At 48.8% G+C, this 26,120-nt stretch overlaps 1 protein-coding gene across 1 annotated transcript in view; it reads left to right on the top strand.

Annotated features, from left to right (window-relative positions):
• Window positions 1–26,120, top strand: part of EHMT1 (euchromatic histone-lysine N-methyltransferase 1) — a 204,400-nt gene that overhangs the window by 140,858 nt on the left and 37,422 nt on the right. Inside the window, exons 12-17 of the mRNA XM_008576613.1 lie at window positions 8,299–8,442; window positions 10,263–10,489; window positions 11,615–11,788; window positions 12,951–13,033; window positions 14,181–14,287; window positions 21,687–21,809. Of these exons, the coding sequence (XP_008574835.1) occupies window positions 8,299–8,442; window positions 10,263–10,489; window positions 11,615–11,788; window positions 12,951–13,033; window positions 14,181–14,287; window positions 21,687–21,809 (858 nt within the window). The remainder of the gene's footprint in view (window positions 1–8,298; window positions 8,443–10,262; window positions 10,490–11,614; window positions 11,789–12,950; window positions 13,034–14,180; window positions 14,288–21,686; window positions 21,810–26,120) is intronic.

Here is a 26,120-nt window from a genome sequence, read left to right as displayed (position 1 = left end):
AAGTGCAAGACACACAATGGCTTTTAATGTCATAGTACTAACAGTTTGCTGGAAATGGTTTGAGATTCCATATTGCAACAAATCCTTAAGAAGCTACTACTTGTGGAGTTTTGGTGTCGTGTCAAAGAGAACATCCACATTTATCTGCTTTGAATGCAGGAGGAGATATGAGAATCCAGCTGTCATTTATTAAACTAGACATTAATGAGTTTTGAAAATAATGTAAAGTAATTCCACTCATTAACATTTTTGTGTCTTATAGTTTTTCATTAAAATATGTTATTTGTGTTAACATATGATAGGCTTATTGCTATTTCAAAATAAATTAATATTTAAAATTTTTCTTTCTTTTAATTTCTCATATGGTAAATACCAATAGGTGTAACCCACTTGAATAAAAGCTCTTTGGGATCTTCAGTAATTCTGAAGTGCGGAAGAGGACCCTGAAACCAAAGATCTTGAGAACCACTGAATCAGACCGTGTCTCTTCTTTGTTTCTGTCCTCTTCAGTTTAGAGTCTGTTTCCAGCAGCTTTTCACTTGTGTGCTCCTGTACTAGAGGGACCCCTGGCCGGTCAGTTTGAGTTCCTTGAGGCTAGACTGCCCAGCCTGTTCAGATGTTGCTGCAGTCCCTAGCCCCTCTCTCAGTTTCCCTGCTCGCATCCCAGGGAGGCCCTTTCGGGTCTGTCCCAGCTCACGAGGTGCTGCCTGGCCATTCCTCCTCTTCCCACCCGGATGCCAGTGTCCCGTCGCGTGGCTGGTGGGCTTGTCTCTGCCCACTTGCTGATGACGTGGTTTTGTTGTAAATGTCATCTGTGGGTTTTGGTTTTGCTCTCTGGTTGCTCCTTCAGTTTTGTGTGGGATTCGAGGCAGTGCTGAGGCCACTGCTGTCTTCCCAGAAAGATGTTAGTCTTTTTTTTGATGCTCAGCCTGTCTCAGCTTTGGCCAGAAGCAGCCCCTTTTAGACTCTCTCACTTGTCTTTTGCTTGGTTGTTTTTCAGTCAGGTTTATGGAGCATAGTTGGCACATGGTGAAAGTCGCCATTTTTGGTGTACAGTTCTATGAGTTTCGACGAATGCACACACAGTCCCAAGCCTGCTGTTGAGGGGCTCTAATACTTTTCTGTCTGTATTAGTCCATTTCTGTTGCTTTTAACAGAATACCTACAACTGGGTGACTTATAAAGAAAACAAAATTTATTGCTTACAGTTTCTGAGGCTGGGAAGTCCAAAGTCTATCTGGTGGTGGTGACAGTGACCTAGGGGTGTCACATTGCAAGATGGTGGAAGCAGAGAGAGAGAAAGACAGACTCTTTTCTTTTAAATCCTTCAGAACCACGTTCCTGACCACCGTTTTTAATCCATTCACTACTACATGGTCTTACAATCCAATCACCTCTTCAAGGCTCCACCTTTCAATGACCATAACAGGATTTCCCACCCTCTTAACAGTCACAGTGGGGGCTAAGTTTCTAATACATGAAACTTGGGGGACACAATTCAAGCTCCAGTGACTTTGGGGGGGACATAATTCAATCCACTATGCTGTCCATATGTTCTATTGATTATTGAGGGAGAAGTGTTGAAGTCTTCAACTGCAAAGGCAGATTTGTGTATTTCTGTCAGTTTTTTCCTCATGTATTTTGAAGCTGGTGTTACACATGTATACGCGGACGTCTTCTCAGTGAATTGACTCCCATTGTCTTTATGTAGTGTCCCTGCTTATCCCCATTAAAACTCCTTATTCAGAAGTCTGCTTTGTCTGATCGTAGCTGGCAGTCAGCTTTCCCTTGGTGTCACCAGCACAGCGCTCCGACCAGCTGAGCTCACTGGCCAGCCCGTCAGCTTTCTTTTGATTCGTGTTTGCATGGGACATCTTTTTTCACTCTTTTACTTTAAATCTATCTCTATCTTTAAATTTAGCATGGGTTTCTTGTAGGCAGCATATAGTTGGGTATGATCATTTATGTGATGTAATAATCTCTATTTTTTATTATTTAAATTTATTTTATTTGTTTTTTGGCAGCTGGCTGGGACAGGGATTGAACCCTGGACCTTGGTATTGTTAGCACCACACCCTAACCAACTGAGCTAACTGGCTAGCCCTCTCTTTTTAAAATTGGTATATTTAGATCATCTCCATTTAATGTAATTATCAATATAGCTGAATTACAATTTAACATCTTGGTAGTTTTCTGTTTATGCCATCTTTTACTCCTTTTTTTCATTTTCTGCTTTTTGGATTGAAATTTTTTATGATTCCAGTTTATTCCAATATTGGCTTTCTTATTTACACCTTTTTCTAATGTTTTAGTGGTTGCCCTGGGGTGTACAACACACATCTTTAATTTATTACAGTCTACCTTCAGTTAATATTATGCCACTTAACATATAGTGTAAGAATCCTGGCTGGCGGGTCAGCTCAGCTGGTTAGAGCATGGTGCTGATAACACCAAGGTCCAGGGTTCCAACCCTGTGGCCAGCCACGGAAAAAATGGTTCCAGATCCCTCACATCTTTGTTATACATTTTACATTTATACGTGCTAAAACCCCATAGTATATTGATGTTATTTTTCTTTAGTCAGTTATCTTTTAGATTAAACATAAGAATAGTCTTAACCTTCATTTTATCTAGAAATCTTTATTTCTTGTTTTAGATCCAAATTTCTGTCTGGTTTATATTGCTATGACTAAAGACATTCCATTAACTTTTTTTTTTTTTGGTAGTAGTGGTTTGTTGATAACGCATTCTCTCAACGTTTGTTTGTTTGCAAAAATCCTTGTTTTGCCTTAAATTTTTAAAGATACCTTTACAGATGCAGAGCTCTGGGCTGGCAGTGTCTCCTCTGAGCATTTGAGGGTGTTCTGGTGCTATCTCGTGTAGTTTCTAATGAGAAGTTGGCTGTGATTCTTTGTTCTGTTGCAGGTGATGTGTCTTTTTTCTCTGGCTGCCTCCAAGATTTTCTCCTTCTCTGTTTTCAGCAGTTTAAAAATGATATGCTTAAATGATGTGGTTTTCTTTTGCTTTTTTGGTGTTCATTCTGTTTAGGTTTCTCTGAGCTTCTTGGATCTTTGGTTTGTAACTGTTTACTCTTAGGAAACTCTTGGCCAGTGACTCTCCGTCTCTTCAGCCTTGCTCACTCTTCTCTTTCTGAGTTCCAGTTCGATGTGCTAGGTCATTTGGCTTTGTCCCACGGCTCTTTGATGCTGTGCTCCTTTTCTTTCTGTATTTTAGGTTTAGATAATGTATAATGGCCTTCTTTCAAATTTACTGACTCTTCTTCCTTGTTGAGTATACTTATGAGTTCATTGAAGGCATTTATCTCTGTTACTGTGTTTTTCTTTTTCTAGCATTTCCACTGACTTTCCTAAAATTCCTAGTCTAGAAGACAACATCTCTGAGTCTGCTTCTATTGATTGTCTTTTCTCTTTGCAGTAGGTTCAAGTTCCTCTAATGCAAGACTTCTCAATCTCAATGCTGTTGGTATTTTGGACCAAATACTTCTCTGTTTGGGGGGAGCTGTCCTATTCACTGTTGGATATTTAGCAGCATCTCTGATCTCTACCCACTGGATGCCAGTTACATCCCCTAGTTGTGATGATCATAAATGTCTCCAGATACTGCAAAATGTCCCTAGGAACTTGGGGGGACAAAATTGCCACCAGTTGGGAATCATTGCTCTCCTATCACCTTGTGCTCGGCTGGGTGCTGTGGTGTTGCGTGCTTTCCTTGATGCTGCTCTGTCACCCCAGCTTTTGGCTTTCCCTGTATGCCCTCCCCCCACCCCCAGTAGTTGGGAGCGGTAGCTTGTAACTCAGTGCTGGCCCGCGTGCTGAAGGGTGGTCTGTCACCCTGGAGCCAGTCCTACATAGGCCCTGTGCACCTGGGTTTTATCCTTCCTGCCCATTGCAGGGACCTTAGCCTCATGTCTGGAATGGGTCTGTCTCCCATCTCCAAGGGCAGGAGGCCTCAGCAGTCTCCATGTAGGATCCTGCCCTCCCCAGGAGCAGAGGGTTTTCACCCATGCCCCTGGCACAGGGTTTGCTTCCCCCCACTGGCCACTGAAGGCTTTTGTTCATTAAGGGAGAAGGGTCCTATGGGCTTCACTCCAAGGAGGCTCCTCCTGGTCTGTGCCCACCCCCACTTGTAAGCACCTGTGGGGACCAAGGAGAAGCCATGGTGGCACATGGGTTCCCTGGTTGAGCCTTTGCAGCCCACACCTGGCCTCTGACCACCCAGCAAGACTGCGGTCCTCCCTGCACGGGTCGTGCCCTGTGGTGCCCCTCCTTCTGTACCCTGCCATCCTGGGGAGATACCTGCTGAGGGCAGGCCATGCGCAGTTGGCTGGAAGTCTCCTTTCCCTGTGTTGCTTCTCATTGAACTACAAAAAAGTGTGTTTTGTATCTGTTTTGAGACTCCGTGTGCTACCCCCAGAACGAACACAGCCCTGACTTCTGACCACAGAGATGGCCATCGCCAGCTTTGCCCTCGTGTCTGTGGGGCGATGTGGGGGGTGCTGTGTCTGCTTCTCAGGACCCTGGCGTGTCCATTTGATGCTGACTCTTCACTCTGCCTCTCCCAGTTGTCCCTCCTGAGGCTACCACTTTGACCTCTTCTAATTTTTTCTTCTAGTATTTTCCTTCATGTTTTAGAATAGCATCTTTCTGCTGTTATTGAGTGTCCATGTTGAGATGACATCCAATGTTTTCTCTGGGAAGGTGACCTTTGCCTTCCTGTTCCACTTCTCTCTTCTTCTGTCACCCTGCTACAGCTCTGCCATTGTTTGGTTGGGCAGTGTCCACTGTTCTCGTAACGTGTGATGGGAGTGTTCACAGCTGGCCACGTTGTATGCCATGACTGTGTCTCCTTTCGTGAACAACTTCTTTTTTCTATGTACTTGTTATAAACCCATTCCCCACCTAATGGGATTGCACATTTTTGTAGGTATTTTTAGACACATCAAGTTCTTTCTTGCTGGATCACATCTCTCTTATTTACTCTTGTCTCGGTGGTGCATAACCTTCAGTCCCTTCTTTAGAAAGGTTGCTTGGGAGATGACTCTTCTGAGACTTTGTGTTTTGAACATGTCCCATCCGATCTAAGTGACACTGTAGCCTCCTGTCCTGACCCAGAGCTGACAGTCCCTCGTGCCTTTGAGGATGTTAACGACAGTGTTTCCCACTCAGTCTTCTCCCTCTGTACCATCTGGCTCCTTGGAGCTCTTCTGATTTTGGCTGGTTGGCTTTAGTCTCTGTCTTTCATGTGAGCCGACCACATGCATGCATAGTGCCAGATAATGTGACCTCAGCGAGGAGACCTGGCTGCTGGGCATGTTGGCCCTCAGCATGTCCCAGTGTCACTGACTTTCTCTGCATCTGGCTGCACTTGCATGTGCAATTTGGTGCAGAGAGGATGTTGCCGGGCAGGAATTAAGGGCCCTCATCTGTGGACCTGACATGCGCTGCTGTTGAAACATGCTTGGGTGTGCAACAGGGTGGCCAGATGAGTCACAGGTGAGCCATAGGGGTTCATGACTGAGCCTGGATCTGGTCTGGACCCCACTGCTGGCTTTCGGGAATTGGGATAATAAAGGACCACATTAAATGAAAACTTGCTGGTGTAACTAGCCAAGTCAGAAGAGAGAAATTCTACGACATAAACTATCCAGTTTCTTCAACTAATGAGTGGCAGGAAAGGGAAAAAAGGAGAGGGCACACCTGCAGATGACAAGAGACAAGAGACCCCTTACTAAGACAGCAGAGCACCAGCCTTCGCCTGTGCTGACATGATTGTGAAGGAAAAACCGGAACAAGAAAGGCGCCCATAAGGGGAGGTGTAAATACTCCTATGTAGTATATTATGGAAACCGTGAATACTTTACTGAGCAAGATGGAAAGCAGCTGCATCAGCAGGCACCAACTGGGCAAACAGAGATAACTCAAGCCTGCTGGTCTCCTGGGGGACCCGGCCAGCAGAACCCAGGAAAGGCTGAAGCTAGCCCTGGAGCAAGGGGTGGGATGGGTTTAAATAAGAGCAGTGGATGAATTAGGCCCAGACTTGTCCTAGTGTGCCAGGGCCCCCCAGCCCAGGTGGGCATTCACTGTCTGCAAAGGTGGATGCTCAGAGACCCCACCCTCCACACAAGCCCAACACTACAGAGGTTTCCTATCAGCTTTTTAGTGTCTTGCTCTTTTATTAAATATTCCATTAAGAAAAGTTTCAAAAACAGACAAGAGTAAAATGAACCCCCATGTGCCCAAATCTAATTTCAAAAATTACCAACATCCTCTGTTCTCATCTGAGCCATCCCCCGTGACCTTTTTGCTTGGTAAAAATGGAATGGAGTAGTTATGGGTGAAATCATATCATTTTACCCATAAATAATTCAGCATGTGTTGCTAATGAATCATATTTAACATAACCGTGAAACCGTTGTCATACCCAACAAAAGGTGGAGTACTTCCTCAGAACCACCTGGTGCCCAAGGTGCAGGAGGTCTCCTGCCCACCCCCCACCCCACAGTAACCTCACAGGGACCGTCCTTGATGCCTGTGTATTGCGCAGTGCCCAATATGATGCAATGCCTGTTTATTATTTTTTTCCTTTGGAATTCTTTTCAATGGAATCCTAACTGGATTCCATTGTCACTCATTTGACATAGTTTTTCCGAAACATCAACTTCCTTGTATTCTCCTGCCGTTCTGCCTGGATCCCCTAATCCCTCTTCTCTGTTCCCATCTTACAGAAAGCTGAGGCAAAATTATACACCTTTATCGTTTTTTATGATGATATAAATAATGCACTCTGATGGTAAAACAAATCAGACATTATGTACGTGCACAGGGAAAAGAGTATAAATGACTTCTTATTCCAAAATTGAGGTTATTAATATTTATGTATGTCCTTCCAGATGTTCCTATGTATATACCAAATCTGATTTAAAACAAAGGAACCCAAAAAAACTTGTTTTCTCCCTTAATATGTTACATTTTTCCAAATTAATAGCGATGGATGATCTGCATGCTTGGGACTTGGTCACGAGTTCACAGCAGAATCATTTGGTGGTGGTAGGTGGGGGCTTTCTCAGGCTATACATGCCCTGGTTCTACCCCTTTCAATTTTCATTCCATAAATATGGAGTGATGCCCAGACTGTCTTAAAAAAACCTCCTTTATGATCCTGTTTGGGTCTTGGTTTGACAGTCAGATCATTTACGCCACCCAGGCCTGTCCCACAGCCCCTTCTCTGTGGATGGACTTGTTGATTGTTTATGCTGTTCCATTGTTGCGAATGCTGTGTCCTTCTAGATACATCTTTGTGCATGTGTTCAATGATAACTTTTGCTAGAGTCTTAAAAGCAGAACATGTATTTGTAAGGCTTTTTGATTCATATTTCCAAATCGCTTGCCAGAAAGTTTGGACAGAACTTTGAATCAATTTCTGCAGACTCTGTGGGCACTGGCCTGCTCTTGCAGTGCCAGCTGAGAGAGATGGTACCAGGCAGGATGGGAGAATGTCAGTAGCTTTTTATGTTGCATTTCTTTGCTTACCAGGAAATTTGAACATTTTATCATTTGGGTGGGGGTGGGGGGATTTATAATTCTTCTAATTGCCACTCATGTCTTTGCTTATTTTCCTGTTGGGCTATTTTTTGTTTTCTTATTGGCTGTCAGAGAGCTTCACATAGCAAACCAGTAATCCTATATGTTCAGTGCATCACAGAGCCCAGTAGCATCTTGGGTGTCTTCACCCCAGGGCAGCCTCTGTGCTTCTGCCTCAGTGAACATCCTCCAGGCCTGATCCTGTCGTAACCCTCTGGTGACCCATGTCCCTCGGGCAGAGCTGGGAGGCTCTGTGTCTCTCTGCTTCATGCATCTCAACTGTGACTCCTGTGTGCAGCATGCTCTGGCCGTCCTGGGACTATTGGGGGGTCCCACAGATTCACTAGACCATTCCCTGCTGCTGGCCTCTGATGGTCTGGGTTGTCCTGCCCAGTGTATGTCTATTTTTCTTTGATACCTAGCCCAGATCCCCCTCTCACCCTGATGTTTTCCATGACTCCTCTTGAGTTAAGTACCTGGTCCCCAACAAGTGCAATGTGCGCAGGCTATGCAGAGGACAGTGGCCTCCTTCTCTGGGTTCCCAGCCCGCTCATGGTGCTGCAGGTATGTGGCAGCTGCCTGGTTCGTGCTCGCTGCTTATCTGGTCAGCTTGCAACTGCTGAGCACCTTCCCGGGCCTGGTGGGTGGGAATGCCGGTCCCTCATAGCTCTGTCACTGACCCCGATCTTGTCTGCAGCTGGGCCGGTGCACAAACAGCGTGGTCAAGTATGAGCTGATGCGCCCATCCAACAAGGCACCGCTCCTGGTGCTGTGTGAAGACCACCGGGGCCGCATGGTGAAGCACCAGTGTTGTCCTGGCTGTGGCTACTTCTGCACGGCGGTAAGAACCCTGCCTGGGTAAAGGCCTCACATGTCCTATGCAGAGCCTACCGTCTCATCATCACACTTGCTCCTGTCTGGTGTTCACCCTGCTGCAGGGTGGTCTCCCACTGGCAAGCACACGGCAGACGTATCCAGGCAGCTTGTCCCGGGTCTGGGGCCCACCTTGAGATCTCCAGTGCTTCACAAGCCCTTTACCACAGCTCTTGAGCTTTCTTGCCTTAGACGAAACCCCCATTTTGCCCTCCACCCCCCAGTTTCCCTTTATCCTACCTGTGCCTCCAGCCTTTCAGATGCAGCTGGGATTGTGTGACCCGAGCATGCTTGGCACCCTCCTCGTGGGCTGTGAACCTCCTGTCTCAGTAGGGAGCATACTTCTGAGGAGGGGCATGTCTGCAACTCTCATCTGTGTCTTCCAGGATCTTATATCATTAGTTACTTCATTCATCAAGCATCTGCGTTCACCAGTGCCTAGGGGCCTGCCAAGAATGGGCTTCTTCCCTGTGGGCACACTTGTGGGAGTGCCCACGTTGGGAGCATCCATGCATGCGAGTGTGCACATATTATGGGTGTCCTTTTGTGGGAGCATGTGTGTCCGCATGTGAGACCATCCATGTATGGGACTGTCTGCATAGGGGAGCGTCCTCATGTGGACAGCTCTGCCTGTGTGGGTGTCCACGTGTGAATGCGTGTGCAAGTGTCCACATGTATGGGCGTCTGCATGTGCGAGCGTCCGCATGTGGGAGTATCCACACGTGGGACTGTCTGCATGTGGGAGCATCCGCCTGTGTAGGTGTCCACATGTGAGAGCATTCCTGTGTGCAAGTGTCCACATGTTTTGGTGCCCGGATGTGGGAGCGTCTGCAGGTGTGGGTGTCCGTGTGTGAGAACATCCATGTGTGCGAGTGTCTGCGTGTTGTGGGCGAGTGCATGTGAAAGTGTCCATATGTATGGGTGCCTGCGTGTGGGAATGTCCATGAGTGCAAGTGTCTGTGTGTGCCTGTGTCCACATGTATGGGTGTCTGCGTGTGAGAGCATGCATGTCTGCATGTGGGAGCGTCCCTATGTTGGAGGGTCCATTCGTATGGGTGTCCACGTGTAGGAGCATCCATGCGTGTGAGTGTCTGCGTGTGCAAGTGTCTGCAGGTATGGGTGTCCACGTGTGGGAGCGTCTGTGTGTGCGCCTGGGGGGTGCCTGCAGTTTACCTTTGCCTGCAGCTTCAGGCACCCCAGACTCCCACAGCCCCTCTGTGGACCTGGGCAGGAGCTTGCACCCTTTCACACCTCGTGCACCCTCCCCTGTCTTGACACATCCTTTTTTTGCTTCTGCTGAGAGAGAGAGGATTTGCTCCTCCACATCCGTTTACCGCTGGCTTTCTGCAAGAGCGTGCTGTTCTTACTGCTGCTCGTGCCAGAGTGATGTGTGGTGATCCCTGCAGAGCGTTGCTATCTCCGTCCTCGACATTCTGACCTGAGACCTGTTGCTCTGTCAGCCCTTTTCAGTATGGACCTTTTCTGGGGTCCTATTTTGGGCCTTGTCATCTTGTGCACCTTCCTGCTCTGTGGGAGCGGCTGGAGTGGGGACGGTCAGATGGTGTCTGCCCAGCTTTGGCTTTCTCTCTCTGAGATATAGGTGTGGGTGTGAGCTCGTTGTAGGAAGAGCCCTTCTTCCTGCTCACCCGGGTGGTGGCTGGGGAGCCCAGACTAGATGTGCCCCCACCCCGGCCCCTGGCTTCACTCGCTCACGCTGCCCAATGCGAGATGAGGCGCTGGTTTAGCCCCCGTTTTTTTAAAAGTGATTTTTCATCTTCCCATTTCCAGGGTAATTTTATGGAATGTCAGCCTGAGAGCAGCATCTCTCACCGTTTCCACAAAGACTGTGCCTCTCGAGTCAATAACGCCAGCTATTGTCCCCACTGCGGGGAGGAGACCTCCAAGGCCAAAGAGGTGACAATAGCAAAAGCAGACACCACCTCCATGGTGACACTGGCCCCCGGGCAGGAGAAGAGCTCAGCCGTGGAGGGCAGGGCCGACACCACTACGGGCAGGTACTTGGTGGAGGGGCTCTGGCCCAGCTTTCCACATAGTTCCCCTGAAACGTGTCAGTCTTTAACTATTGTAGATCTCCGCTGTTCTGTCCAGAAGTCTCTTGGCCGACTCTGATACTCCTTTTGGTTTCTGACATTTAAGATGTACTGAAATCCATTTGTTGCCATTTGTGTGTGAGTCTCTTTCTGTTTGGTTTTGTAGATTTATTTGCCTATTTTTGAACCAGTTTTCACACTACCCTAGTTAATGTAGCTTTGTAGTATTTTTGTTGCTAGCGCAGTCCTCTGTAGGTAGCTGTTTGACACCTGAAATGGTGTCAGCTGCCTGCAGTCTGCTGTTACTCTGCTACTCAGCATTAAGGTTTGAAGGCCCTAGCCAAAGACAAGAAAAAATAATCTAGAAGAGTTAGACGTATTCATATTAGACGCATATGGTTGTCTTCTTAAAAGAATCCAGTAGAAACAGCTGAAAAAATTTTCAGGACTAAATGGAGTCAGTAAGAGGATCAGATAACCGAGCTAGCAGAAGTCAGTTGCCTTGTTCCCTGCCAGCAATGTCCTGCCAGAAAACAGGATAAGAGATCCTTTCAAACAGCAGCAAAACCCAACAACTACCCAGCAGAAAAAGAGAAAAAAGAGCTTAATAAGTATCACACTGATTTAGAGAAAACCAAAACTTCATGGAACGTTGTTTAAAAGAGACCCAAGTTGTGGACAAAAGTAAATAATGGAAATGTGTCCATTCCTTCATATTAATCTGTAAATTTAATGCAGTTTGAACCGAAATTTTAATGGGATTCCCTCTTATTGGGGAGGGCAGTGGACTTGATAGAGTCAACCTGAAGCTCGTTCATAAAAGCAGATTTGAACATGTGGCCCGGAAGTACTGGAAAAGTTGCCCTAGTTTTTGAAAATCATGTTTCTCAGGGAATTTGATTCTGAATCCTGGACCATTTTTGTCACCCAGAAGCTAAACAGGTAGTGAATTTGTAGTTGTTTCACTCAGAAAAGGACTGCCCTTGGATAGGCTGGAGAAAACCATGTTTAAGTTTTCATTGGTGTCCATAAGAATGGAATTTTTTCAAATACTAAAACTAAGCATTTCGATGATTTTCTCCCCCGAAGTGCTGCTGGACCACTGCTCTCAGAGGATGACAAGCCACAGAGCGCAGCTCCCCAGGTGCTGGAGGGCTTCGATCCTGCGGGGCCAGCTGGGCTCGTGAGGCCAACTTCTGGCCTCTCCCAGACACCAGGGAAGGAGACCTTGGAGAGTGCACTAGTTGCTCTGGACTCGGAAAAGTAAGGACCAGCTGCGCCTTTGGAGATGGCTTGGCCTCGTGTCAATCTGCACCCCGTGTTTTGCCCATTGGGTCGCCGTGGTAATGCTTCTCAGCTTTTTGACTAACACTGTTCATCAGAATAATGCATATATTTTTACACTTTTTGGGGGAATTATTGCAAGTCATTGTCCTCTTCATTATGCTGAGAACAAAAAGCGACACCTTTGAAGTCCTAAATGAGGACAGTCCTGGTGAGCTTTTGCAGACATTTCCCTTGGATACTGTTGCTGCCTGGGCCCCTCTAGGGCCATTAGAGCAGACCCTGCCTGTCGCCTGCCTGCCTGGGTACCATTTGCCTCCTGGCCCCATCCCTCTTCTGTTCAGTGCAAGGGTTGGCCAAGTGACCCCTAAGGTTTACCTGCCTGCTCCCAAATGCTGCAGTCCTCCTTCCTGGGGACAGTGTCACCCTCCTTAGGGAGGCCACACTGTTATGTCCTGGGCTGTCTCCCGGGAGGGGAAGTATCACATTTACTCCTCTGCCTAATAGAATGATTCTTGTGTTGACAGATTCCTCCTTCTGGATCTTCTTCACCCTGCACAGTCTTCTCCCTGTAGCCTTCTCTCCATCTGGCTCCAGCCTTGTCTCTGAGCCTTGCTTACAGCTACTGTTCCATCCACCTGGTGCCCATAGCCCCTCTCACTGACCAGGCCCCAGACTGTTCCTGCCCCCTGCTCCTCTCCTGTCCCTTGGCTATCAGCTTGGTTATTGAGATAAGGTTTCAAAGCAGGGGGCTTGTTCCCAGCTCCTGCTGCCCCAGGCGTCTCCTTTACTGCTGAAGGGCCATTGGTGTAAGCTGGGCTACTTGCGCTCTCCTGCTCGTGCTGTTTCTGTGTTGAGTGTGAACTGATGGTCCCTCCTTCTGCAGAGTGGTGGCTTGTCTGTGCCCTGCATTGGTTCTCCTGTCATGTGGTGCCTTGTGGTGTGTGGCATTCTCGGGCTGACTGAGGGTGCAGTCGCTCATCCTGTTGTTTTTGCTGTGAATGCTTCAGGACGGTGGGTCTAGTGCTCTCGCCCTTGAGGAGCCGGCAGGTAGCCATCGCTCAGGTCCTTCAGCCTCCAGCTTTGCGCGTGTGAGACACAGAGCGCCCTGTGCTGATTGCTGCCCTGTGCTTTCCCACAGGCCCAAGAAGCTTCGCTTCCACCCAAAGCAGCTGTACTTCTCCGCCAGGCAAGGGGAGCTTCAGAAGGTGCTCCTCATGCTGGGTAAGTGCATCCCTGTGTCTGGGGCTGCCACAGGGCTCGACCTCATGGGCACCGCAAGGAGCAGGAGGTGCTCAGTCACCCCTTTAACCACGAGGCCGGTCTCATTTTGTTTTTCTGTTTACATGTCTCTGACGTCCCTGGTCAGTGAAAACAGGTTGCCCACTGGTGTTCAGCCTGTCTGTGATGTTCATTACAGTTACTCATGTTGCTAGAAGTGTTTCCCATGAATTTCTAATTTTAAAAAGGAATTGAATATGAGATTATTAAAACAGGCAGACATGTAGATGCAGAAAAAGCAGAATTAGCGAGAGACCCGTGTGGTAGGCAGTGACGATGAGGAGCAGTCCCTGTGTGGACGCAGCGTAATGCAGGTGGAGGTGGAGCTCGTGTTGGCAGCGTGTGTGTGTGTGTGTGTGTGTGTGTGTGTGTGTGTGTGTGTGTGTGTGTGTGTGTGTGTGTGTGCGCGCCAGATAAACCCATTGGCTTCGGTTTCTGATACCCTAAAACGTGTATTGTTCTAGGCTTGATTTCCCTGAAGTTCATCTTCTCTGGGTTGAGACAGGTAATTAAGAAACCCTTTACTTGACATTAAATCATGAAAGAAGCTAAACACGTTGCTCTAAAAAAAGGGTTTATTTAATGTTGACCAAAATGGCAGTGTTAATCATTTTTTTCATAGACTTCATACCATGCCAAGATTGTTTCACTGCAGCACATCCATTCTGGCCTCCTGGGAGTGGACAGATGTCCACGTCATCCATCTCAGGGCCTTCCTCCCACTCCTTCAGAATATGTCTGCCCGTGGCTGTGTACTCGCGGGGCCTGGGAGCGACAAGACAAGGAATGAACAAAAACACAGAAAGAACCCCAGAGTTAGAGAGGGGCAGTAAGAGATAGAACATGTGGGGTTAGGTTATTTGCCTGCTGAATGTCGTATGAAATAGTCTGCTTCCTCTCAGATTTTCCCAGTGGATGTGGGGCCTGGTTTCCCTACCCAGACACGGGACGGTGCTATGTGGTGGCTGCAGAGCTTGCTGCTTATCTTGAAGCTGGTTGTTGCTGTGTGTCTTTGCCAACCTCTGTGACCGTCTGAAGGGCTGGCAGTGGCTGCCTCTGCAGTAACCAGTGAAACCATGTTTGTTCACAGTTGATGGAATCGACCCCAACTTCAAAATGGAGCACCAGAGCAAGCGCTCGCCCTTGCACGCCGCGGCGGAGGCTGGCCACGTGGACATCTGCCACATGCTGGTTCAGGTTCCAGAGCTTTCACCTGCTCTCTTATTTTTGTCAAAGTAAAATAATACTGGGTTCATAGTTCCTACAGTTAGACAGTCAAATAGTGCTGTGAGGCTGAAACAGAAAGTCAGCATTTCTGTCCCTCCCAGGCCCGCAGCCACAGTCAGTGCCTCTAGCCATGTCTTCTGGCATTTACCACCATGTTCTAAGATAACGTGTTGTTTACATGGCTCTTTCTTGATTTTTTTTTTTTTTTAGTTTGAGTTTTGTTTTTAATTTTTTTTTTTTTTCCTTTTTGTCTTTTTTCGTGACTGGCAACGGATCGCAACCCTCAGTGTCGCGCCCATACCGGACCGGGACCGGCAACGGGATTGCAACCCTCGGTGTTGCTCCCACACCTTGCTCAGCCAGTGAGCGGCCGGTCTGTATGTGGGATCCGAACCCTCGGCGGGAGCGCCGCCGCGCTCTCAAGCGGCGCACTGTAGCAGTGCGCCACCAGGCCGGCCCTGAGTTTTGTTTTTAATTTTTAATATTTACTGATTTCTGCTGCGGAAGAGGAGAGTTTAGCATAAGCACAGACACATCCCTTTCCCCCAACTCTCATTGTTTGGTTATATCACCCATTTTGTTAAAATCAGGATTCAGAATTTGTGTTATGTGATCATGTAAATTCTTTTTAAGCTCAGCTGTTTTATCTATGCTGCTGCATATTTTGCCTGTGGTTAATAATTGTTTTGTGTTTCTAGTGGTTGAGTTGACTCTGTTCCTGCCAGGTTATTCCTGGCCGTCTGACCAGACTGTGGTGCTGCCTCTGTTCAGACACATGGGTGCTGTGGTCGCCCCCGAGGCGTCCCTTCCCTGACCCCTGTTAGGTCTCCTTTTTCTTGGATGCCACATTTTAAGTCTCAGGCAGTCTGTTGATTCTTCATATGTGACCTATTATTTCTGGTAGCTTCAGGGACTTTTCTTTAACCCCAGTGGCCTAAAGTTTCACCTCACTGTAGCGTAGGGTCTTTATTGATTCATTGGGGTGTTGGGTGAGCCCTTTCAATGTTAAGTCCATGCCCTTCAGTTCTGGGAGGCTTTCCTGGATGATTCCTGTCAAGTGTCTTTCCGGTTGCCCAGCACTCCCCTGCTGGGGCCTTCTGGACCCACTTCTACTGCTGCGGTTTGTCTCCTCATTGCTTGGTCCTTTCTTCTGGGCACTCTTCTCAACTTTAGCTTCCAGCTTCTGTGCCTGCTCTCTGATTGTTCCTTTTTTTAAAGCCCCCTGTTCTTTCCTTATTTCTCTGAAGATATTACTTATAGTTATTTTGAAGTTTTTTGCTGCTCTGTTTTAGTCTGTCTTTCTTGTTTAAAGATGTTCCTTAAGTGCCTGGTACTTGATTTAAAAAAACTCAGTCTAAACGTCTTGGTGTTTTAATAGGAGCCTTTTGTCCAGTTATACTTACTGTAATTTCTGACACATTTTAATTTATATCTAATGTCTTGTATTGTACTTTTAATTCCCAGCCTTTTGAAACAAATACAGTTGACCATTGAACCATGTGGTTAGGGGCTCTAGTCCCCTTCACCCCTTCCCAGTAAGCAGTCAAAAAGCCAAGTATGACTTTTGTTGTTTGTTTTTTAAAACAGTAAACACAATATATTTATGTGCAAAACACAAGAGAAAACATATTTGATAGGTGAATCCACAAGTGTGCAAACATACAGGAAAAGTTTAAGAAAGGTACAAGGTAATCCTGGAGAAAGATAAGGGAGATTTCCATGTTGGAACATTTCTGGATCACCTGAGGTTTTTTTACATTCTTTTGGTATTTGGCTTCTGGTGTCCACGTGGCATCCCTTCACTTGCCCACAAAGAAGTCCTGAAAGATGATGTCAGAATCTCCTCAGTGCCCCCTCTACCTGTGAGGTGGGTGAGATGCCCTTTGGTGACCTGCAGTGCCTTGGCTGCTAGGACCAGGTCTTTTGACTGCATGTATCAGCCAAGAGTGTCCAGGCAGCCCTGAGGTGATGCTGGTACCTGCATGTGTCAGAGTGGCAGGCCTCTGGATTGTCCCCACACTGCAGGCAGGTCCTTCCTCAGCACCTCCAGGAGACTACCCTGGTCAGGCAGGACAGCAGCAAGTGTGGGGAGGTCAGGACCAGGGCCTGGGCCCTTGGGCAGCAGGAGGCGCTGGGGCTCCAGCTGGTGCTCCGGGATACAACGGGGGCTACAACTTTGTCCCTCTGTTGGATGGAAAGGCCCGATCAGAGGCATCCAACACAGACAGATGAGATAGCCTGCTCCATCCTCTTGTGGGCAGCAGACACTCTCCTGTTCCCTGGGCCCCATGCCCTCTAGCAGCGCTGCCGTGTCACTCAGCAGCACAGGAAACCCAGCCAGGTCCAGGCGGTCTTTAGTATGTCACAGTGGTCCCTGGCTCCAGGGACATGATGGAGGCTGGCTTCCGGCTGAGCAGGTTCAGCAGGCTGATCTTGCCTGTGTTGGGGGGTCCAGTGCCCACACTTTGCTGTCTGCTTGTTGCAGGAGACCCTCCTCCAGGTGTCATCCTTGGCAAAGTTAATACAGGCCTCAGCATTGGGCCAGAGCCTTGGTGAGGGTCTCAGCCCAGTTCTTCATCTAGCTTCCTCAGGGCCTGCTGCTGCTGCACCTCGGTTTCCACATGCATCAGACCCACCAGCCTCTCTACCTTGCTCAGCTTCCCAGGGTGAATGCCCACCTGGTGAACTCACCTGCCTCTACAGCCAAGGCCCTGTCACAGGGTCTGCAGGGTGCCACTCACCACAGCCAGGCCTCCCTGCACTTGGAAGTCCACGCAGTCCTCACCCTGTTACTTTGGGGATCTGGGAACCAGAGCACTAGTGTGTTGTCCAGCAGTTCCCTGCAGTGGAGGTTGCTGAGCTGGTGCAGGCTGGTGCTGCTGGCCAGGGGCAGGTTTAGGAGGGTGTTGCTGCTGGTCTGGATATCAGCATTGTTACAGGGCGTTGTCCTGAGATTAGCATGAAGACGGAGGCCCCAGGATGAGGGTCACAGGTACCGTTGCTCTGACATGGTCTGTGAGGCCCACCTCAGCCCCAGCCACCAGGGTCCACAGCCCCTGCCACATGGATTTACAGCCTGCAACCCGCCTACCCGACCGCCTAAAGATAACTTTTGACACCTCAAAGCTTTACTAATAACATAAGCAGCCAGTTGTGTGTGTTATATTCTGTTTGTACAATAAAGTAAGCTAGAGAAAAGAAATCTCCAACAAGTGGACCCGTGCAGCTCAACCCACTGTTGTTCAAAGGTCAGCTGTGTCTCTTTTTCTATTTAATTGTTGTAGTTTTTTCCTATTAGTTTGGAAGCTACATACTTTCTCCTTTTTGCCTCAGTGGTCTCTCTGAGTCCAGCAGACAGTCTTCACCTAGGAGTAAGTTGAGGCTGACAAGCCATCAGGGCCAGTCGTGCCCTGGCAGAGGCACTTGTGAAGGGAGGACACGTGTGGGCAGTGAGCGGCCTGTGGAGAGCCTGAGAGCGTTGAGAGGAGCGTGAAAAGGGATTCGGGAAGGGTGGGCTGGGGGAGTGGTCACCTTGAGGTGAGTGGTTGACGGGGCCGGGGAGGTCAAGGGGCCCGCGGCCAGGGTGTCGGTGGGGCTGCTCCGAGGACTGGAGGCATCAGGTGTGGTGTGCTCAGGGGGTTCTAGGAGGAGGGAGAGGGTGGTCCAGAAAAGGGGACCACAGTCTCGCAGGAAGAGCCCTCCCATTCTTGAGAGGTCATGAAGGGTAAGGTGGTGGCTGGCATTCTGTGAGGATGGAGCTGGGGTCTGGACGGGCAGGGCTGGGCGTGGAGTCTGCTGAGGTCTCTGCGCTCTTGCCTCAGGGTGTGGAGGCTTCTCGACATGTTCTTCCTGGGCCTTGGGTTCTCATTTGGATCCTCAGTCACTGGCGTTTCTTTCTCAGTCCACTGGAGGGACGACACTTCCACTGTCTTCACTGCCTCCCTGTCTCTGACTCCTTCTGAGAAGTTAGCATGTTACTCCTTTGAAAGGCAGTGTTTTCTCTTTGGCTTTTTAAAAAACATTAAATATAAATAAATTATGTGTGTGTGTGCATGTTATGCATACAGGAAAGTCTGTAAAACATAAACATCCTGGCTAGCTGACCCGGGGTCCAGGCGCAGTGCTGCCGCCCAGCCCAGCAAGCCCTGCTCGGATCCCTGTGAGTGTCCTCCAGCAGTGCGGCTCGGTTATGTCTGCTTCGAACCTTAATGGTCATTGAGTCACACAGTGTGAATCTTTTTGTGTCTGGCTTCTTTTAGTCAAAAAACTAAAACCCAAAAAACAAGTGAATGCAGGCAGGAACTGCAGTGGTCCAGGTGGGTCTTAGGTCTCATCCTGCTGCTCGTGCCTGGAGAGGCGTGAGGGGGCAGTGTGGGAGCTCTGCTCACCTTCTGTTTTCACAATTTCGGTGTCTTCACAGTGTTACACCCTGGAGGGGCCCCCGTATAGAGGAGTTCTTCATGCTCCCCTGTGTTGGCGTCTGACCGGCCTGGACCGCCTTCAGACCCTCAGCCTGCTGCTTCATATGACGATTTGGGCTGCAGAGCTTACTGCTGCCGATCTTAGAGGGGCTTATTTTTGTAAAATAAGCCTCAGAACCTAAGCAGTTTTTCTGCGAGTCCTCAGAAAAAGTGGCACGGGCTTATTTCTAGTCTGCCCTGAACCCAAGGGTGTTGTTTCTCAGGGTTTGTTCAGCATTGGTGGTTGTGGAGCGCACCCTCACATCTCACACCCCTGTCCCTGCGCAAGCTCCAGCTAGAAGCCACCAAGGAATGCTGGCGTGGAGGACTAGTGTCCACGCTGGCTGAGCTCTCTGGGCTCCTGTCTTTATTTGGCTTTGAACTGCATGTCTTGTAGCAGCATGGGAGCGCCTCTAGGTGCTTTTGATATTTATCTGTCCTCCTTTGTTTTCATCACGTGGGTCTCACTGGGACCAGAGTGCTCTCGTCTTGTTCAAGTCCCCCTGCAGCATGTGGCTGTCTCACTTGTGAAAGGGAGGAGGTGCTCCTGCGTCACTTGGGCTGCACCTGAGCGCTTGGTGGCCACGTGGGCAGGGAAGGAGATCAATCCAGAAAGCGTTTGGCTCTGGGCTGGAGAGGGGCTCTGAAGTCCAGTCTCTCAGCATCCTTGCTGTCCGCCAGCCTCGTGAACCCCTAGGGCTTCTTCCTGCCAATGTGGGTTTTTGTTTTTCCAGCCTGCTCAGTCAGGGGCCGTGTCATCTGTGCCCTGTGGTGCTCCGCGTGCCTGCGGTTTCTGGGGAGCACCAGGCGGCGCACTACGCTCTCCCTCTGAGCGGTTGTCGCGGGTGCTCATTTCTCTCGCCCGTCTGCTCCTCCCTCACCTCTCACTTCTAGAAGACAGGGCTCGCCCTCAGTGGCCCGTGTGGGGAGAGTGCAAGGCCAGAAGGAGAAGATGTGTGTCCTGCAGGTCACAGCATGGGCTGCCCCGGGGCCTGATCAGTGCCGCGCTCCTCACAGGGTCTTGGATGCATCTGCCTCAGTCCCGCTTGCAACATGGGTGGTGGGACTTGTTACCGAGAATCCGCGTTTCTTTGGGCTGTGCTGTCCTGTCTCTCTGTTTGCAAATCCTGTTAGTTGCCTGGTGGGGTCTCGGTTGATTCTCTCTTCCCTGTGTTCCTCTCTGAGTTTCCAGGTTCTTTTTCTTTTTTTTTTTCCTTTTTGTCTTTTTTTCGTGACCGGCAACGGATGGCAACCTTCAGTGTTGCGCCCGTACCGGACCGGGACCGGCAACGGAATCGCAACCCCCGGTGTCGCGCCGCACCTCGCTCAGCCAGTGAGCGGCCGGTCTGTATGTGGGATCTGAACCCTCGGCGGGAGCGCCGCCGCGCTCCCAAGCGGCGCACTGTAGCAGTGCGCCACCGGGCCGGCCCTGAGTTTCCAGGTTCTTAGAGGTTTCTATGACCATGTTCTCCAGGGGGAGGGTCAGAGTCCTCTGGTTCTCTGGGGCCCTGGGTTGCTGTGTGTCTGTGAGGGCCCCTGTGCTGCTCAATGTAGAGCTGGCCACTGGCAGGCACTGGCTGCTGTCAAGCCCAGCCCCTCCACATACCCTGCCCCTGCACGGGCCTTGTTGGCACTGCATGGCCTCACTCCCTTATTTTGTGTGTTTTTTAAGTTTATTTCCTTGTTAAAGTTAGCTCTCAGGTTCGGCAGCCCGACCTCGGCTTTGAACTTCTGTGTTTGAAATCAACCTTGTGTCTTCCACCCCCATTTCCTGCCTTGATGCTCTACTCTTTCTGACCTCTGACCCCTGCTCTGTGAACCTGTGGTCCCCCCCCCCCCCCATAGTACACAGCTCTGAACACAGCCACAAGCCCCTTTCAGAGTCCCCTTGGAAACCTCAGTGTACCTCTCAGTCTTTACTAATCATACCTGGCTTCCCATATATACCATTCTAGGACTGCTTAAAAATTCCTTAGTTAATTGTGTTATTTATTTTTTTTAATTGCTAATAGTAAAAACAGTATTACTTTCAATATCTTTTGAGAGTAAATATTTATTTTATAAACTAAATGTTAACTCTTTGTACATTAGTCTGAGAAGTTAGACCACTTTTCCCCTTGTGGAGAAAAGGTTTCAACTACCAAACAACTGATTTGCTTTTAGCACACAACCAGTTTTAAAGTTGGGGGCTTTCTAAGTTTCAGACAAACAGAAATTTTCTTATGTATACCTGCTATTTCATTAGTTTTTCAAGTTTCTCATCTTATTGGAAAAACTAGAAAACACTCCAAAATACATACTGCTGGAAACTAGTTCTCGTTCAGACAAACAGAAATTTTCTTATGTATACCTGCTATTTCATTAGTTTTTCAAGTTTCTCACCTTATTGGAAAAACTAGAAAACACTCCAAAATACATACTGCTGGAAACTAGTTCTCATTGTGTTTATTTTGGCAAGTATTCAGATAGCTGGAGGAGGCAGCAGGAGCCGTGGGGCAGGTGTCCTGCTGGTGCTGGCAGGGTTGGGCCAGCACCTCCCTCCTGGGCCCCTCTTCACCAAGCAGCCCTCCCTACCTCCGCCTTGTTTGCTTTAGAAGGTCATCACCATCTTTCTTGTTTCTAAAGGTGTTGCTGCACTACTGTGCTGTATGCGTTTTCTATCAAATTAATTTAGAAATGAAATTTAGCCTAAGTATGCTGTTTCAGCTAAAGGCTTGATGGTAATAGAATAATTATGTCTTTGAATATATTTTTGGAAGACTCAAACATAGTTGGTCAATAAAACACTGTTAATGTACCTTGGCAAATCTTTTCTTTTTGAACTGTGGAGGCGGGTAAGTTCATTTCCTCACCAGGTGGTGCTGCAGTGGCAGCTGTCCGTGCACCTGAACTGCTCCTTGTTTTACTAGGCGGGCGCTAACATTGACACCTGCTCGGAAGACCAGAGGACCCCACTGATGGAGGCAGCAGAAAACAACCACCTGGAAGCAGTGAAGTACCTCATCAAGGCTGGGGCACTAGTGGATCCTAAGGTATCATTTTCCTATTTTGTGTGTAGAAGTTTCTCAGAGAGACGAACAGAGGACAGTTTCCTTCTGGGACATCTTCAGGAATTGGTAGCCTACAAACATTTATTTATCCAATAGTCCAGAAGTAGTTACTTCACTTTACTTGGTTACCTGGTTTATTGGTAAAAAACACTCGTGAGCACTAGATCTACGGTGTCTGACAACAGACAGATCAACTAATGGGGAGTTTGCTGCATAGAAGGTTTTAGCTTTGTTCATTCGGAAAACTTTCCCTTTCTGTCTTCCACCCAGAGAAGTTAGGCAAGAGAACAGAAATAAAAGGCATGCACACTGGAAAAGACGAAAAGTTGTTCACAGGTGACACGATCTTATATATAGAAGACTCTAGAGAATCCATAAAAGTATGGTTAGAGCTACTGGACTAATTCAGCAAAGTAGCAGGATACAAAATTGAAACACAAAAATCAATTGTATTTCTGTATATTTGCAATGAACTATCCAAAAAGGAAATTAAGAAAACAATTCCATTTACGATAGCATCAAAAAGAATAAAATACTTAGGGATCAGTTTAACCAAGGAGGCAAAAGACTTGTGCACTGAACATTGCAAAACACTGCTGAAAGAAATTAAAGAAGATCTAAATAAATGGGACAACATTCCATGTTCACAGGTTAGGAGACTTAATTTGAGGGGCCTTCAAAAAGTTCATGGAAAGATTTGTGTTATTTTTAATTCTGTTTTTCCGTGAATTTTTTGAAGTACCCTCTTATAGTTAAAATGACAGTACTACCCAAAGGGATCTACAGATTCCATGCAGTCCTTATCAAAATCCCACAGCTTTTTATACGGTATAGAAAAACCCATCCTAAAGTTCACATAGAATCTCAAGGGACCTGGAATGAACAATTTAGTAAAGAATAAACAAAAGTTGGAGGACTCACACTCCCCGATTTCAAAACGTGCTGTAAAGCTGCAGTAACGAACAGTGCAGTTCTGGAGTGCGGAAGTAGAGACCAGAGGAATAGACTAGAGGGTCCAGAAACAAACCCTGGCATATGTGGTGAGTTGATTTTTGGCAAGGGCACCAAGACCGTCTGACGGGGAAGGGACAGCTTTTTGACAAATGGTGCTGGGAAAACAGGATATGCCCGTGCAAATGAATGAGGTTGGATGCTTACCTTACTCCATATACAGAAATTAACACAAATGGATCAAAGACCTAAATTTAATAGCTGAAACTATAAAACTTTGGGAAAAAAAGTGGGGGAAGAGCTTCATGACATTGGATTTGGGAGCAATTTCTGGGATATGACACCAAAAGCACAGACAATAAAGAAAAAACAGATAAACATCAAAATTAAAAACTTTTATGAATCAAAGGTTACCGTTGAGGGCTGGCCCGGTGGTGCACTGGAGAGTGCGCCACTTGGGAGTGCGGTGGCGCTCCCGCCGAGGGTTCGGATCCCATGTGGAGACCAGTTCCCGCTCACTGGCTGAGCGAGGTGCGGGCGCAACACCGAAGGTTGCGATCACGTTGCTGGTCCCTGGTACGGGCGCGACACCGAGGGTTGCGATCCCGTTAGCGGTCAGAAAAAAAAAAAAAAAAAGACAAAAAGGAAAAAAAAAAAAAAGGTTACCGTTGAGAGTGAAAAGACAACTCACAGAATGAGAGAAAATATTTGCAAATCCTGTTTCTGATAAGGGCTTTCTGTCCAGAATGAACAAAGAACTACAACTGAGCAACAGCGAAAACCACCCGATTCAAAAGTGGGCAAAGGGTTTGAAAGGACATTTCTCCAAAGAAGATATACAAATGGCCAATTAGCATATGAAAAGATGCTTAACATTGTTAACCGTAAGGGAAATGCAAATGAAAACCACAGTTAGATGCTACTTCACACCCTTTAGGATGATGGCTACTATCTAAAAACTGGAAAATGAGTGTTGGTGAGGATGTGGAGAAACCGGAGCCCTTCTGCACTGCCAGTGGGAGTGTAAAATGCAGCAGCCTCTGTGGAGAATGATAGCTAAGCATGGAATTGCCATGTGATCCAGCAGTTCCACTCCTAGGTATATACCCAGAGAAATGAAAAACAGGGGCATGAACAGATCTTTGTACAGCAGTATTTATTGCAGTGTTATTCACTGTAGCTGAAACATGGAAACAACCCAAATGTCCATCAGAGGGTGAACTGGTGAACAGGTGTGGTTCATCCATATGATGGGGGTGGGCTGGCCAGTTGGCTTATTAGTTGGTTAGAATGCAGCCTCATGGGATCCAATCAAGATGGCGGAATAGACAGTCTGCAGCGTCACTCTCCCACAAATCAACCAAATTTACAACTATAAAAATGTAACATCAGCTAAGCTGGGGCCGCTGGAGCTCAGGGGAAGAGGAGGAGAGACCTACGGAGTTCATGAAGGTGGGAGAAACCACGATGAGAGAAGGAAAAAGCTGCTCTGAGCATTTCGGGCCGCGGCTGCTTTAAGGCTCGAGCTGATAAGCAAATGGAGCAGGAGCCAGCAGAAGCCTCAGCTGTGCCCTTCAGATGGAGTCACTAGGAGGCGGCAGGAGAGAAGAGGGCCTTGGCGGCCCCCAGGACAGCAAGACCACTAATAGGGTTCACATGGACCCACACAAGAGCGAGGAGCCAGAACAACTGAAAAAAAGGGAGCCACTCAGAGGCCGGTGAGTCATCGCAAGGGATGGCGCAGGGCCCCTCCCATGGGAAGTGTTTGGAGCAGGGGCGGTCGGTGAGACGTGCCCACCAGGAGAACACTGGGGCACAGCAAGGACAGCCGACCTGCCCCCCAATCAGTGCAGGACCACTCAGAGGAGACTGGTCAGGAATGCAGAATTGCATGGGGTGCAGTTTGATGAAAAGACTCAGGCCCAGATCAGAGATTCTACAGAACACAGATCCACCGGGTCTCTGGAGAGCCGGAAGTACCTATAAGGTCAACCATTAAACCCTGAGCTGCACAAAAAGCCTTCCCTAGGGAAACAGCAGCAAAGTAGCAATTTAAACAATCACACAGCTCAAGTACTGGTTCCCATGGGAAGTTCCCCTGTGTTAGAAGCAAAGCACAAAAAATTAGTTCCAAGCCAGGCACACCACCAGCACCTTGGGGCCTGCCTGGGAACCGGAGGCTTGGATCCGGGGACTGAACCCTACTCCCACTTCCAGGCAAACTGTGCCAGCGCCTCGGGGCCCGCCCAGGCACCCAAGGCACAGAGAAGGGGACTGGACCCCCCTCCCACAACCAGATACGCCATGCCAGCACCTCAGGGCCTGCCTGGGAACCGGACGCTTGGATCTGGGGACCAGACCCCACTCCCACTTCCAGGCAAACTGCTCCAGTGTGTTGGGGCCAGCCTGGGGACCTGAAGCATGGAGAAGGGGACTGGACCCCCCTCCCACAACCAGGCACACCACGCCAGCACCTTGGGGCCTGCCTAGGGACCCAAGGCAAGGAGAAGGGGACTGGACCTCTCTCCCATAACCAGGCACATCAAGCCAGGGCCTTGGGTCCCACCCGGTGACCCGAGGCATGGAGCCAGAAACCAGATCCTCCTCCCACAAGGCACACCACGCCAGTATCTTGGAGCCCACTCAGGGACCCGGGGCATGGAGAAGGGGACTGGACCACCCTCCCACAACCAGTCACAACATGCCAGCACCTCGAAGCCCACCCAGGGACCCAGGGCATGGAGAAGGGGACTGGACCTCTCTCCCACAACCAGGGACACCGTGCCAGCACCTTGGGGCCCACCTGGCCCAGAGGCATGCAGAAGGGAACTGGACCCTCCTCCCACACCAGGCACAAAACGCCAGCACCTCGGGGACCACCTGGGTACCCGAGTCATGGAGAAGGGGACCGGGCCCTCCTCCCACAACCAGGCACACTGCACCAGTACCTTGGGGCCCGCCCAGGGACCTGGGATACAGAGAAGGGGACTGGACCCCTCTTCCACAACCAGGCACATGGCACCCGCACCTTGGGGTCTGCCCAGGGACCAGAGGCATGGAGAAGGGGACCAAACACACCCCACAACCAGGCATACTGCCAGTGCCAAGGAGCATGCCAAAAACAGCACCTCCATGTGGGTGGCCCACTACAGCCACCATAATAACCATGGCTGCTGCAAAAGCGGCTAGACTCCACAGCTACCACGCAGATGGTCTGCCAACCACTGGAGTGCATTGACACAAGAAGGGTCACCAGCACAGACAAAAGAAGAGGATGTCTCATTCCACAAAATCCATTTCAGAGTGACAGAAGAAGCATCTGCTGTATGATAATATTGGGGG

The sequence above is a fragment of the Galeopterus variegatus genome, unplaced genomic scaffold, assembly GCF_000696425.1.
Source record: "Galeopterus variegatus unplaced genomic scaffold, G_variegatus-3.0.2 Scaffold1373, whole genome shotgun sequence".
In the NCBI taxonomy this organism is placed as follows: Eukaryota; Metazoa; Chordata; class Mammalia; order Dermoptera; family Cynocephalidae; genus Galeopterus; species Galeopterus variegatus.
This window is presented reverse-complemented; position numbering and strand designations above follow the sequence as displayed.